At 38.4% G+C, this 12,817-nt stretch overlaps 1 protein-coding gene across 3 annotated transcripts in view; it reads right to left on the bottom strand.

Moving 5' to 3' along the window:
• Nucleotides 1–206: 206 nt before the first annotated feature.
• Nucleotides 207–12,817, bottom strand: part of LOC140185963 (serine/threonine-protein kinase 32C) — a 270,736-nt gene continuing 258,125 nt past the window's right edge. The window contains exons 9-13 of one of the 3 annotated variants that reach the window (XM_072239770.1): nt 10,384–10,509; nt 10,039–10,170; nt 9,533–9,600; nt 8,073–8,150; nt 207–1,857 (exon numbers count right to left, since the gene is read on the bottom strand). In XM_072239770.1, the coding sequence (XP_072095871.1) occupies nt 1,725–1,857; nt 8,073–8,150; nt 9,533–9,600; nt 10,039–10,170; nt 10,384–10,509 (537 nt within the window). In that variant the 3' untranslated portion in view covers nt 207–1,724. Of the gene's footprint in view, nt 1,858–8,072; nt 8,151–9,523; nt 9,601–10,038; nt 10,171–10,383; nt 10,510–12,817 lie in introns of all 3 variants that reach the window. The other 2 variants (XM_072239771.1, XM_072239772.1) reach the window with 2 other exon arrangements.

Below are 12,817 nucleotides of genomic sequence, written 5' to 3'. Positions count from 1 at the left end.
AGAAACCAAGTTATATTAATTCTCATAGAAACATTCAAATTATCACTATTTCAAGGAAGATTTTGGTTTTTGAAGTGATCAGTTTCTATTTTATTTGATTAGGATGAGTAAGCATACTGTATAAAGCTCAGCCATTCAAGTTATATTTTTAACTTCTTGCAATTATGTGAAATAAATAGGTAAAGTTCAGTTACTGTTATGTACAAGAACAAATTTATTTCCAAGTGTTTATTTCCCAATACAGCAAGAAACTGGATCATGCGCCATGTATTTAAATATTAAAAATTCAACATCTCAGTACTACAGAGATACAACCCTTTCTTGAAGAGTTCCTTTACATTGCACATATTTTCGAGGTCCAAGATTCAGTCCAAAACAATGTATTATCCATGCAACAAAAATACATAAATAACATTTGAATACATATAGTAGGTTTTTAAAATGCAATTATTTCTGACAGGTATTTTCAAGTAAATTGAGCCATATACTGACATCCCAAGGCAGACATTGCGGTCAGCAAAGTTTGTACATGAACACCAGCATTCATGACTACATTCCTGTGTCGGCAATTTTCAATCGCTCTGTGTTGATCTGTTATCTCAAAAAGAATTCATGTAAAACCAGAGCATACAAAAATGTAGTACCAGTGCATCAAGTACTTTTGCAAACTTCAATGACTGAAATTTCCACCTGGCTCTTCAAAGCTCTGAGGTTCTCTTTTTTTTATTTAAAAACTGCTTATTGTACCTATCATAAAAGCAGCTGTAATACCAAATATCAGTTAAGTATACTGTATTAATTTTTCCTACTTTGCTAATAGATTTTTGTAGCTCATAAAGCTGCATGTTATTTAAATTGAAAGTGTACACTAGATTTAACAAATTTAATACTAATATCATTTGAAGCCATTTAGTAATATGTTAAAGACATATAGCTCATTGCATGTAATAAATGAAAATGTTAGTGCTATAAAAGCTTTGGCCTCCTTGCCCATTAGTTGTGCCTGCACATTTGAAACATTTTTTTGGAAATAGTGTAAGCTTCCGTATGAAAATTTGGTTTAATAATACTTTTTTCCTATCAAAGCTCTCCACATAAAACTGTGGAAACACAACAATGCTGTCACTATTTACACATAAAATTGTTCAATCCATAATTCCCCTCCCACCCTGTATGAAAGATCCTGATGCGATAGAAACAAATGTAATTATTCCTATTGTATGATAATTTCATTTAACAATAGTTTAGAACTTCCTTTGTTCTAATAAAGTGATTGTAAATTAAACTGATTTATGTCAAATGTCTGTGAAGATTGATTGATTAATAAGGACCATTGCATGTAAAGATTTTCACATACTAATAGCAAGACATTAACAAAGCACAGAAAACTAAAGAAGAAATACAGATTTAACTTTTAGACATTCAACATTCTATTAAATTGATGACATGATGTGCCATTATATGGTTGCATAGAAAATATCTACCATTCAGTTCTTCAGAGAATCAACCTCTTCATTTTCCAGTGCTTTATGTGAAATACGGTAAATTCACTAGGCAATGTGTTTTAGTTGTCGTTCACTGGATATCCAGAGATTGTTCCATGGATGAGTTTCTCCCCTCCACCCACCCACCCCAAATGCTGTTGAAAACTTTGTTAAGCTTGTTAGCCCAGTGAAGCAGCCTGAGAAACATTAAGACAGATGGAACAAGCAGCTAGATCAGTCCTAGCTGCTGCTTGTTGAAGAACACACTGAACTACATATGTGCAGGTTTCCACTTTCATCTTCCGCAATTGCTTCTGGCTTTTCCTCCGCCTTTGATATGGAGCTTGATGGCTCCTCCGGCCTCTTTTTCAACCTAGGTGTAGTTTTAAAATGGGGGAGATAATAGAAATCTTTAGCACAGTCAGCCTATAACATGGAACATTTCCAACAAAAGCTGGAACGGTAAAAAGCCAGACTTGTGTAGCTTCGCAAACATGATAGGCAGTCTGATAATTTTAAACACATTAACACATAATGATACAATTTTTATGTAGGTATAATACATAAACATTCAGTAGTCAAGTACACCAATGACCAGAAGGGTGCTGGAAGATTCTGCCCAGTGAAATTTATACAGCATTTCCATTTCTGAGGTCGTCAAAACAGAAACTCAAATTTGCTGCCAGAATGTCTCTCGCTATAAATTACCATTACTTCCACTTACTTTTTTAAAATGTGCATTCCTTCTCTAATCAGACCTTCCTGTGACTCAGTTACATATATAACCAGTTCGCTATAGAAGTTCACCTGATAAAAGATTTCTGAGACTATACTGTTTAGTTCTTGTGCCCTGGACAAAACTTGAAGGTAAGCAATAAAACTACAAGTAGAGCTTGTGTTTTGTTTTGGCCAACAAAAGAATTAAGATTATATGAATAGGTGTTCCTACACTGTGAGACAAAATCAATTATTCCATGAATCTAGCAGAGATAACTTCTGTAATTTGCTTGTTAATTATGAGAAATTACAATGAAATGGCAGTGATAATAAAAACTGATAGATAAGCTAATTTTTTGTGACTTTACCAATGGTTCTACATAGATCCTCCTCTGGGGGGGGATTTGAAAACATCAGCACCAACATATATCACTAAGAGTACTCATTGCACTTGAACAGATATTTAATTGTGTGAAATGCTAAGGTATTTTGAAATGAAAGGAACATACTTAATGCAAACACAAAATAAAATATATCGTGGTACAATTCTTGACAATGGCTGATGCTGTTGCTTAAAAACGTCAAGTAACGATAACACTAATGCCTTGGCATTTCCAGATTTCAAACAAATTCAGTAATAAAAATAACTGACCAAATTTGAACTCCCCCTCATCAAATGCAAACAAGATGCACCCTCCTCCAAAATATTTAAAATAGCAGCCACACACAAAAAATGCTGGAGGAACTCAGCCAAGTCAGGCAGCATTTATGGAATAAAGAGTCGAAGTTTTGGGCTGAGGTCATTGATCAGGACTGGAAAGGAAGGGGGCAGAGGCCAAAATAAGGTGGTGTGTGGTTGGTGGGGCACGAGAAAGGAAACAGAACAAGCTCGCAAGTGATAGGTGAGGCTAGGTATGCGGGAGGGGGGATGAAATAAGAAGCTGGGAGATGATAGGTGGGAGAAGTGGAGGGGTGGAGAAGGGATCTGATAAGAGAGAACAGTGGACCATGGAGGAAAGATAAGGTGGGGGGGGAGCAGAGGGATTTGATAGGCAGGTGAGAAGAGGAGAAGGGGTAACCAGAATAAGGATTGAGAAAGAGAGAGAAGGGAGGGGAGAAATTACTAGAGGTTAGAAAAATCATTGTTCATGCCATAAGGATGTTCATGCTGTCCAGACAGGATATGAGGTGTTGTTCCTCCATCCCGAGTCTGGCCTCATTGTGGCAGAAGATGAATCTTTTATAGCTCGACAAGGTGGCCCCCAAGTTGCGGTGGGTCTCATGGACATAGAGGAGGCCGCATCAGGAGCACTGGGTACAATAGATGATACCGACAGACTCGCATGTGAAATGTCACCTTACCTAGCAGGACTGTTTATGGCTCTGAATGGCAGTGACAGAGGTATTTTTCCCCTCTTCCTCTCTTTCTTACATGGTCCACTATCCTCTCCTATTAGATTCCTTCTTTTTCCATCTATCACGTCCCAGCTTCTTACTTCATCCTCATTCCCCTCGCTGAGTCTCACCTATCACCTTCCCTTCCCCCAAACACCTTTTTCTGGTTTCTGCCCCTACATTTCTCCCACTTCCTTTTCAGTCCTGAGGAAAGGTCTTGGCCCAAAACATCGACTGCTTATTCTCCTCCATAGATACTGCCTGACTTGCAGAGTTCCTCCCCCATTTTGTGTGTGCTGTTGTAGATTTCCAGCATCTGCAGATTCTCTTGGGTTTAAAATAACTCTCACTAAAGAATAATCAACCACAAACATCTAGACTCCATAATGATGGTAAAAGATGGTTTAATTCAAATTCATTTTGATGATTAAAGAGGATGACATTTTACTGCTAGTCCAATTTGCTGCAGTATAATCTCAAGGATAAAATCATTTAGAATGTAAAGAAACAAGATCTAAAAATGACAACATATCTCAAAACAGTTTAAACTAAATTAAATATTTTTAGTGTAGAGACTTTTGCAAAAATTGTTGCAACTTTCATGCAGCAAGTTCCCAGAAAGAGCTACCACACTACAATGATATAATCTGTTTTGGTGATGGAACTGGTCTATGATGCTGAGATACTGTACATCCTAGGATCCACTGGGACACATCATCAGTGATGTAACCTGGGGGTCATCTGGTGTTTTGGCTCTTTCAGTATCAGACACTCTCACCCAGATGACCCAGACAGGTTTGAACAGGCAGCCATTTGTGCCCCAGTATCATTGGTATATGAGTCACACCTCCTGATCCATAGACATCTGGAAGCTCGCACAGCATCCTCTGTGATGGTCCTGATGGCTCTTCTCCCTGCAGCCCCCGTAATGCCAAGGAGAGGGTAGATTCTGCATAGCGAGCAGCCAGAAAAACCTCTACACCCCACCCCCATAGCCTCACATTATGCCCTCCACCCCTGTCTCAGGCTCTACTCTACCAACTCCTAGTACTTGGTTTTCTTACGTTCAAGCACCTCCTCAATCCAGTTTTCCAAAGGAATTGTCAATTCTACTATGACCAGCAGCTTTGAGGTTTCTGACAGGATGACCATGTCAGGCCTCGGGGACGATGATGCGAAGAAGACTCTAAGTAATGCACAGAACATGAGAAGAATCAAACTTCTCCAGTTATGAAATAGTAATTATTATCGTAAACTTAAAGCTACAATGACTAATAAAAGGATGTCAAAGTATTACTGACAAAACCTATTTAATAACATAATTGCTTCTAATGCCTGTTTTAATAATACTTAAAAAAAAAACAAAATCAAGATAGGTTCTACATATCCAAAAATACTTTATTTTAGAGAGGGTTGTAACAGAATAGTTCCTTTAAAATCAAATATTTTTGTTTCAGCAAACTCAATTTACTCAAGTAGATTTTGAGAGCAGTAGCAGTTTCTGAATTGTGGGAAGAGTTGTTTAACTAGATTTTTTGTAAGTTCCTGACAGAAATTAATCGGAATGAGTTATGTTCTAATTAGGCTCCATGGTGACCTTTCCTTAGACTTAATAGAATTCAAAGGTTGCCACTGGTATTGGAATTTTTAGATTTACTCTATTTCAAACCACAATATTTAGAAAGGAGTAAACTTTGCCATTGTTATATCTGAACAAGCAAATGAGATTGGAAGGTCATTCTAACCTTGTTACATGCTTAATTTTTTTTTCGGGAAGCACTGCAAATTTAAATTTGTTTAAGGCTTGAAGGAGAAAGTAATCCAGGATTGTGTAGGTATAAAGAATAGCAGGTATGGACATCTCTCGAATCTCAGGTTGCAAGCATTTTACAAATACTGGATACTCTCATTAACAATATTTCTCTATGAAGCCAGTTCAGTAATTTATAAAGTGGAACCAATACAGGCAATGAAAACTCCTGTGCATTACAAAGTGCCTTTATCAGCTGGTGCACATGGCAATAACCTGACTGTATAATTAATCCTGCACTCCCAACACTGTTTCAAGATAACTCTTCCGAGGGTATATTGTTCAGTTGGTACCTCCTATCTCCAAATGAGTGTGTCATGACAGGGGAAAATGGATAGCTCACACGGGCTGTGATAGACATCTCCTGCATCTTGGCTATCCTTCACTGACCTTCATTTATCACTGGGGAAGGCCTGTAGGCACTCAGATAGGTCAAGATTATGATCACACATAATGTGAAATGCTTGTAGTTTCATAGTGCCATTAAATTTATCCCACAGTTTAAGCAATGCAAATTTGCCAAAGTAAAAAATTTCAACAACTGGAATCCAAATTGATAAGTGTCCAGGTTCCACATGAATCAGTGAATCAATCAGTAAGAATGGCTGTTAATAAGCTATCACTAAGTGGAGCCTATAACCCAGCTTTCAGCAGCCCACCACCATGGTCTGCTGATTTCCCAGCTCTCAAGTTGGCTAATCTGCCTGCTAAACATGTGCTGTGCTAACCTGATGCCCATACAGTGAGCCCACTGAGTAACAGCGGAGAAACAGTCCTCCAGCAGGGAGGTAAGCAAAGTTCCTTAACTCATTTAATTAGTATAAAACATTTTTACTTGTTCTATGTGAGTGTGTATGTGTGTGTGTGCGTGTGTTTTGTTTTATCCTAATACATTTTAAAACTTTCTTAATAATTTTCACACTATATTAAGCAGTTATCGGTAGACTTTGAATGCTGTGACAACTTAAATGGTACATTTTACAAGCTGGGGATGAGGTCTCAAACAGTTGTCAAACCCATCACATCAGCACAGCTAGACACATAGATTGTTCAGGCGCAGCAACGTATTGAACCTTGCTAAAGTGATGGAAGTTGTTGGCCTAGTGAAAGACTGCACCCTTGATCATGCTGACAGTAATGGCATTGTTCAGGGAGGAGCAGACCCTCTATCACAGGGAAAAGAAGATCTTGCCCACAAATTAAACATGTGACGTTCTCGACATTACGATTCAATCAAGTGATACAGAATAAGGGGTTGTTGGTGGTTTTTTTCTTCACCTTCTAATCTTTATTTTCAAAAAATTTGCAAGATAGTTGAGCAAATTGGCAGGGTCTACTTAGTCACTGCTGTGGAGGCAGCTCAACATAGAGAATGCCCGCTGCATTGATACCAGATGACAAAAAATTAATCATTCCTTCAGTTCAGCTAATGGCGTTCAGTATATACTTCATTGTTTAACTAATGAACTAGAGAATAGTTGGGATGCCAATTTATAGCATAAAATATTTGGCAAAATAATCCCATCTTCTCAATTTACAATAATAATTGTCAGTATATTTATCAAAGTGGGATAAATCCCTTAATTTTAAGATTGACACGGTTTCACTTGAGTTTCTTCAGGTTTGAGAGAAATACCGTATATAAATGTTTGAGCTATACTAACTGTGTAATATACTAAGATGCCTGGGATAAATGTACAGTCAATAAAAAAGGAACAGTTAAAATGATAATGGTGAAGCACTGTTCCTAAAATCTGACAGGAAGAATTATTGTTCAAACAATCTTCTCACTTGAATTGGACAGCTAAAGGATTGAACGTCATAAAAGGTAAGCAGACTGATCCTAGAAATTCAGAAAAGATCATGCTTATAATTACGCCCATGCAAAATTTTCAAACAAATCCATTGGAGTAAATGCAACTCACAAATAAAAACAAAGTTACTTACTTCACTTTACCCAGGCAACACATAGCAACAGACCCTACAGAACGATAGCACATACTAAGCCACCTAAAAGGTCTATAACCATACACCTCCTTAACCCAGGGCAAAGACGCAAGTGCTGGGTACTCACAATGGCAGGTCCTGAATTCTGAGCCATTCTTCCCAGAACTGTACAGACCTGCTGTACTAAGGGGCGGGCAGCAGCCTTTCAACTGAAAGTACTCAGAGGCAAGAAATACAGGTCAGCTGGGACAATATGAGGCTCCCTTCCCATCAGAGGAGAAGATCTTCATCAACATTTCACCCCAAAATAACAGAAGTGTCTGAAACAACCCAGGAAGGAAGTAGCACCCAGATCTAATGCAATGCCACCAACTCCGTAAATTGCTGTTATGGTTGTAAAAAATAAGGAAATATAAATTTGGCTTAAAAATTGTATTGTGTTATTCTTTATTTTTATAATGAAGCCTGTTATGTTTTTAATTATACAATCAGAATTAAACCTCAATTTCTCCAGAGATATAACATATCGACTGTCAGTGGTTATCAACAGAGCTTCCTTCTCTTTCTGCATATCATGGGTAGTACCTTCTTTCCTGATTGCATAGGGAAGTTTCCTTCAGCTTATTCAAAATGTACGCAGGACTAAATCAGAAGCAGCAAAGACTGACAAACATAAAGACCGTTTTGTGCCTTTCCAAAGATTAAGCCCAGGTCATTACCATTTTCTAAAAGGAAGACAGCTGCCAGTCCAAACTGTTGGTTTTGATCTTGGTAAAACTTTGCACTGATTTTTCTCCCTAGGCATTTAAAAATATTTACAGTGAAATAAATCCGAAGGTGGATTTGCACAAAGAATATTGCTGCTATCAATGATCCAGTATCAATTCATAAAACACTTGGGATGAGTTTGATCAATCAATGTTCATACACTGATGAGAACAGGCTCGACCATTAATGAACGGTCTTGTATTTCTATGGCGGTAACCAGGAGCAATGCCTACCCAATTAGTAACTGACTTTTCAGTATGGCAGTAATAATAAAATACATTTGTTAACCAATTTTATTTACTTTGTGATCATCAAAGGTAGAGTAGAATTGGGAAGCAGTTACATCTCCTGACATTCCTCCGTGTGTATATAAGCAAGGGTTATTTGGGGAGCTGGGTTGACCCCTGCACCCAAACAGATAAGTCACCCAAAATATATCTGCCCCAAGAGAATAATCAAGAATCCTGTTCTCCTCAGAACTTGGCTCCAACTGCAAAGTGGTAACAAGATATAAATCATGCAAATTAAAATACATGCCTTTCAGAATGTGCCAAATACAATCTGTCTGAACCCAAAATAAATTACTGCTGCAATCCAGAAAATCCAATAATTTAGCATTTATAATTAAACCCTAACTAGCATTAATTTATATTTATAATATCCCTATAATGTGAGATGGGTGGTGGGATAGAGATACGTCTCTACCTAAGGAGGTGTAAGGCGTTCCTTCCCTCTGCTAGCCTGCAGGTCACCCTTGGACAAGGTGTAGCACCTGCCTAATGCCCCCCTGATCAGGGTCACGTGAAGCCATGGGAGCAGGTGGTGGATGGTCATATGAGAGGCTGGCGCACACCGCAAGTCCTGGTTATGCGACCACTGACGCCAGGAAGACAATCTCTGAAGAGTATTGATAATGGCTGGGGTCACCCGTCTTGTAGAGACACTGCCCAGAAGGCGGCAATGGCAAGCCACTTCTGTAGAAAAAATTGCCAAGAATAATCACGGTCATGGGTCGACCACGATTGTTCATCTCATATGACACGGCATATAATGATGATAATAATATGAGAAACATCCCAAAGTTAATCACACAAAATATTATAAGACAAACCAAATTACTAACTTCTATCTGATGGCAGATTCTCCAGTGGTCTACCAATTAGTCTATTGTGACAGAAATCACACTTGATTTTTTTAACCTGTTCTTGTCCTTGCAAGTGTTGAATTGTAAAAGAAAAGTTCCATTTAAATAAAATCATTATGTTTTGCAGAGTAAAATTGTTGCTGGGTGGTATTAAATAAAAATGTAAATTGAGTGGGAGGTCTGACTATAGTTCAGCTTACCACCATTTTTGGATGATTTAACTCTGTAGCTTAATGATTAATGATAAAATGCTCTTACCATACTTACTTTTCTCTGTTGAAGATCATGAACTCTTGTCTCACTACTTCTAGACATTCTTGCAAATACTCATTATCCTTTCAGAGAAATAAAAAGAGCAATTACTAGAAACTTAAAAACTGCGAAGTCAAAAGAATTCTAATGAAATGTGTGCAGTATTTCTAGACGGCGACTGCACTGTTAAATTTTTGATCAAGCACTTGTCATATTCTCACATATTAAACTAAAATGCACATCTACATATAAGTAATAAGCCCAAAAGTAAAGTATCCACTTGCAACAATCACAATTGCAAGCAAGCAGAGCATTTCCCCTTTATAGTCTGTTATGTAGATACTGTAATATAAGCTTTGTACAAATCCACTCAGCACCTTAGACAGATTCTTCATAATTATACTTAATGCAATGTTTGTGGTTAGACATGCCTTAGCACAAGTGACGGTGTAACACAATGACCAGTTTCTACATTGATGGATGAGTTAAGTAAACCCTTCACCCAGAACGTCCTGACTTACTGACTGCGAACTGTCCTTGCTGTTGTCTCTTGATTTGTTTTTTGCCAGCCTTTTCTTCTTCTTGTGCAGTGGCCTAGATTCTAAAATCATTTCTTCCAGTTCAAACGTGGGGTCACAGTGCAGCCGACCTTTCTGTTTAAATGGTAAAATGTTACAAATTGAAACCAAGTCACTTCCCAAGCCAGTTGTGGAAGTTAAATTACTACTACTGCGTTTTTCACTTTCAGAACAGTAAACTCCCATTAAGAGATTGGCAGCTTACATTATGTATTTTAATGATTTATTTCTAATATCAGGGTTTAGAACTCTTTTTTTGCACTGGGTTAGGCAGTTTCATTTGCTTACGTTTGGAACGAAACCAGGTTCCATCTTCTTCTGGTAGACAGTGTCCCAGCTGACATCAGATAAGTAAGCACAGCTCTGAATATCTGAAAGGCTGGAGAGCCGATGCTCTGGTTTGACAGTAAGTAGCTATGAACAATCAAAGCATATTTAATTTAGGATTTCATAACATTACACACGTATCAATTACAGATTAATTTAATAAACATTTTGTTGAGGAGAATCATTAGTCAGCAGTTCAATTCTTTAGCTACGCTACATCACTTTCTCCCAAATCGCAAGGGAATCCCATATCAGTTGCTTTGGTAACAATCTGAATCCACCAGCCTGTGTAGATTAACATGCTTAAAAAAAGAGGGCAATACTGGGTTATAAGGGAATGATGCTGCATTAGAAATTTGCCTTTATTCCTCAGCCATTATCAAACAGGTTTGAAGAGGAGGTATAAAATATGCAGCTGTTATCACTTTAATGCTCATGACCAAAAACAGAAATTGTACACCAATGGAGTAGCAAAGCTGAAAGTAAAAAAAATCATTCAAAGTCGGAGTTTGAGAAACGCATGGCTCGGAAGCACACACTAGGAAAGAATGGCAAGACTTATCACAATGCTGCTGACTAAGAAGAAATGAAATTCTGCTGGAGGATGCAAAATCAGTAGCAAGATAAATTTCCAAATAATATTACTGCTATTCCAGAAGTATTTGTTCAAGTATTATAACAATAGATCAACTAAAAATGCAGCTCATAGAGAACGCAAAGTCCTGTGGCAGGATAAATAAAATTTCACAGACCTATTTTTTACATTAGTATGAAATATATGAGTCTGTCCACAAAAATCTGATTACATCAAACCTTTTTCGCATCTTTGTAAGGCACATGGAACAGACCCATCGCAGGAAAGTTAACCTTCGCTGGAGGCAGGCAAAGCATCATCAATTCTTGCAGGGAATAGCAATAGGAAAACCAAGTGTCCCCTCCTCCCTTATAGATGCAGGCTGTCTCTCTGGTTCTCAGCGTTCCAAGAAGCACATGCAGTAGATGCACGGGAGGACCGATATTGAGTAAATGCTATACATTTAATAGGGAAGCAAAATTGAACCTTTGAAGGTAATACTGGATAGAAATTTCTACAATCGACACCTTATAAAGGATTACTCACTGGAAATTACAAGAAATTAATAATACTACAAGCTCAACACTTGAAAAGAATGTGTAAATAACTGTGCAAACAAAGATTTTAAACAAAAATGGTTCAACACTCAGTTGTTCATGGAATTTAACTATCTTCTGTGTTCAAGACCTTTGAAATTCATTCTATATTTTGCTAGTATGCTTTTGTTCTCCTTTCTGCTTATTTTAATTGGTATTCATATGTAATATCTTTGTGTAGATTAAGTGTTGACTCATGATAGAATTTGAAAGCAAGCATCTTTTGCAGGGATAATGTCAATAAAGAGACGAAGTAGCTATTCAGATTCATGAATTAGCTTCAATCAAAGTAAAACAGTGCCAATTTCCTTTAACTTTCTAAGGATTTTATTAAATAGAAAGAATATGGCACCAAGTGAAATATCATATTATGCCACAGGTTTGCAGGGACAGCTTTAGGGGTAACGTGGGGAGTTACAGGACAGGTTAGGGTTTAGAGACAGGTATGAAGGGGGGTTAGAGGCAGGAGCAGGTGCTGGTGGTCAGATCCAGGTTAGGGCCCTCTGCAATACATGTGTAGAAATGTTGGTTCTGCAGGCATTGAAGATGAAGACCAGCAAACTCCGAGTCAATGATCAAATAACTAAGGTTGGTAGACCCCATGGACAAGTGCTGGCGAACCCCACGTCAGCGAGACACATTCCCACTCCCACCCCAGGTCAGTGTGTTCTCGGGTAGGAGATCTATGTGGCCAGGAAGCACGAGAGCCAGTGAACCCCCAGGTTGCCAAGTCCCAGGGATGAGACCCTTGGGAATCCGGATTCGTGATCCGGATGTCAAAGTCTCGTGATTGGTGAGCCCTAGGGTTGATACCCAGAGGTCAAAGACCAAAGCCACTGAGTCTGGAGGCTGAGGCCTGAAGGTCAAAGCCCAAGGGTTGGCGATCTGGAGGTGTGCAAATCCGGGCAAGGGACTGGTGGTCGGAACCCCTAAGGCAGCCTATTCTGGGTTGGGACCCAACCTGTGTATATGAGTGAGTGGGAGAGTGGGAAAAGGGCTTGGTTTACCATTGTTATTTTGTCTTGTTGTTCTGTTGTTGCTCGTGTTGCTCTGCCGAACATGGTGAGTGTGCTATGTTTTCGCCAGAATGTGTGGCAACACTTGCGGGCTACCTCCAGCACATCCTTAAGTTCTGTTGGTTGTTAATGCAAATTACACACTTCACTGTATGTTTCTCTGTACATGTGATAAATAAATAAATCTGAATAGCATCCCATAATTACTT

The sequence above is a fragment of the Mobula birostris genome, chromosome 21 (genome assembly GCF_030028105.1).
Source record: "Mobula birostris isolate sMobBir1 chromosome 21, sMobBir1.hap1, whole genome shotgun sequence".
In the NCBI taxonomy this organism is placed as follows: Eukaryota; Metazoa; Chordata; class Chondrichthyes; order Myliobatiformes; family Myliobatidae; genus Mobula; species Mobula birostris.
This window is presented reverse-complemented; position numbering and strand designations above follow the sequence as displayed.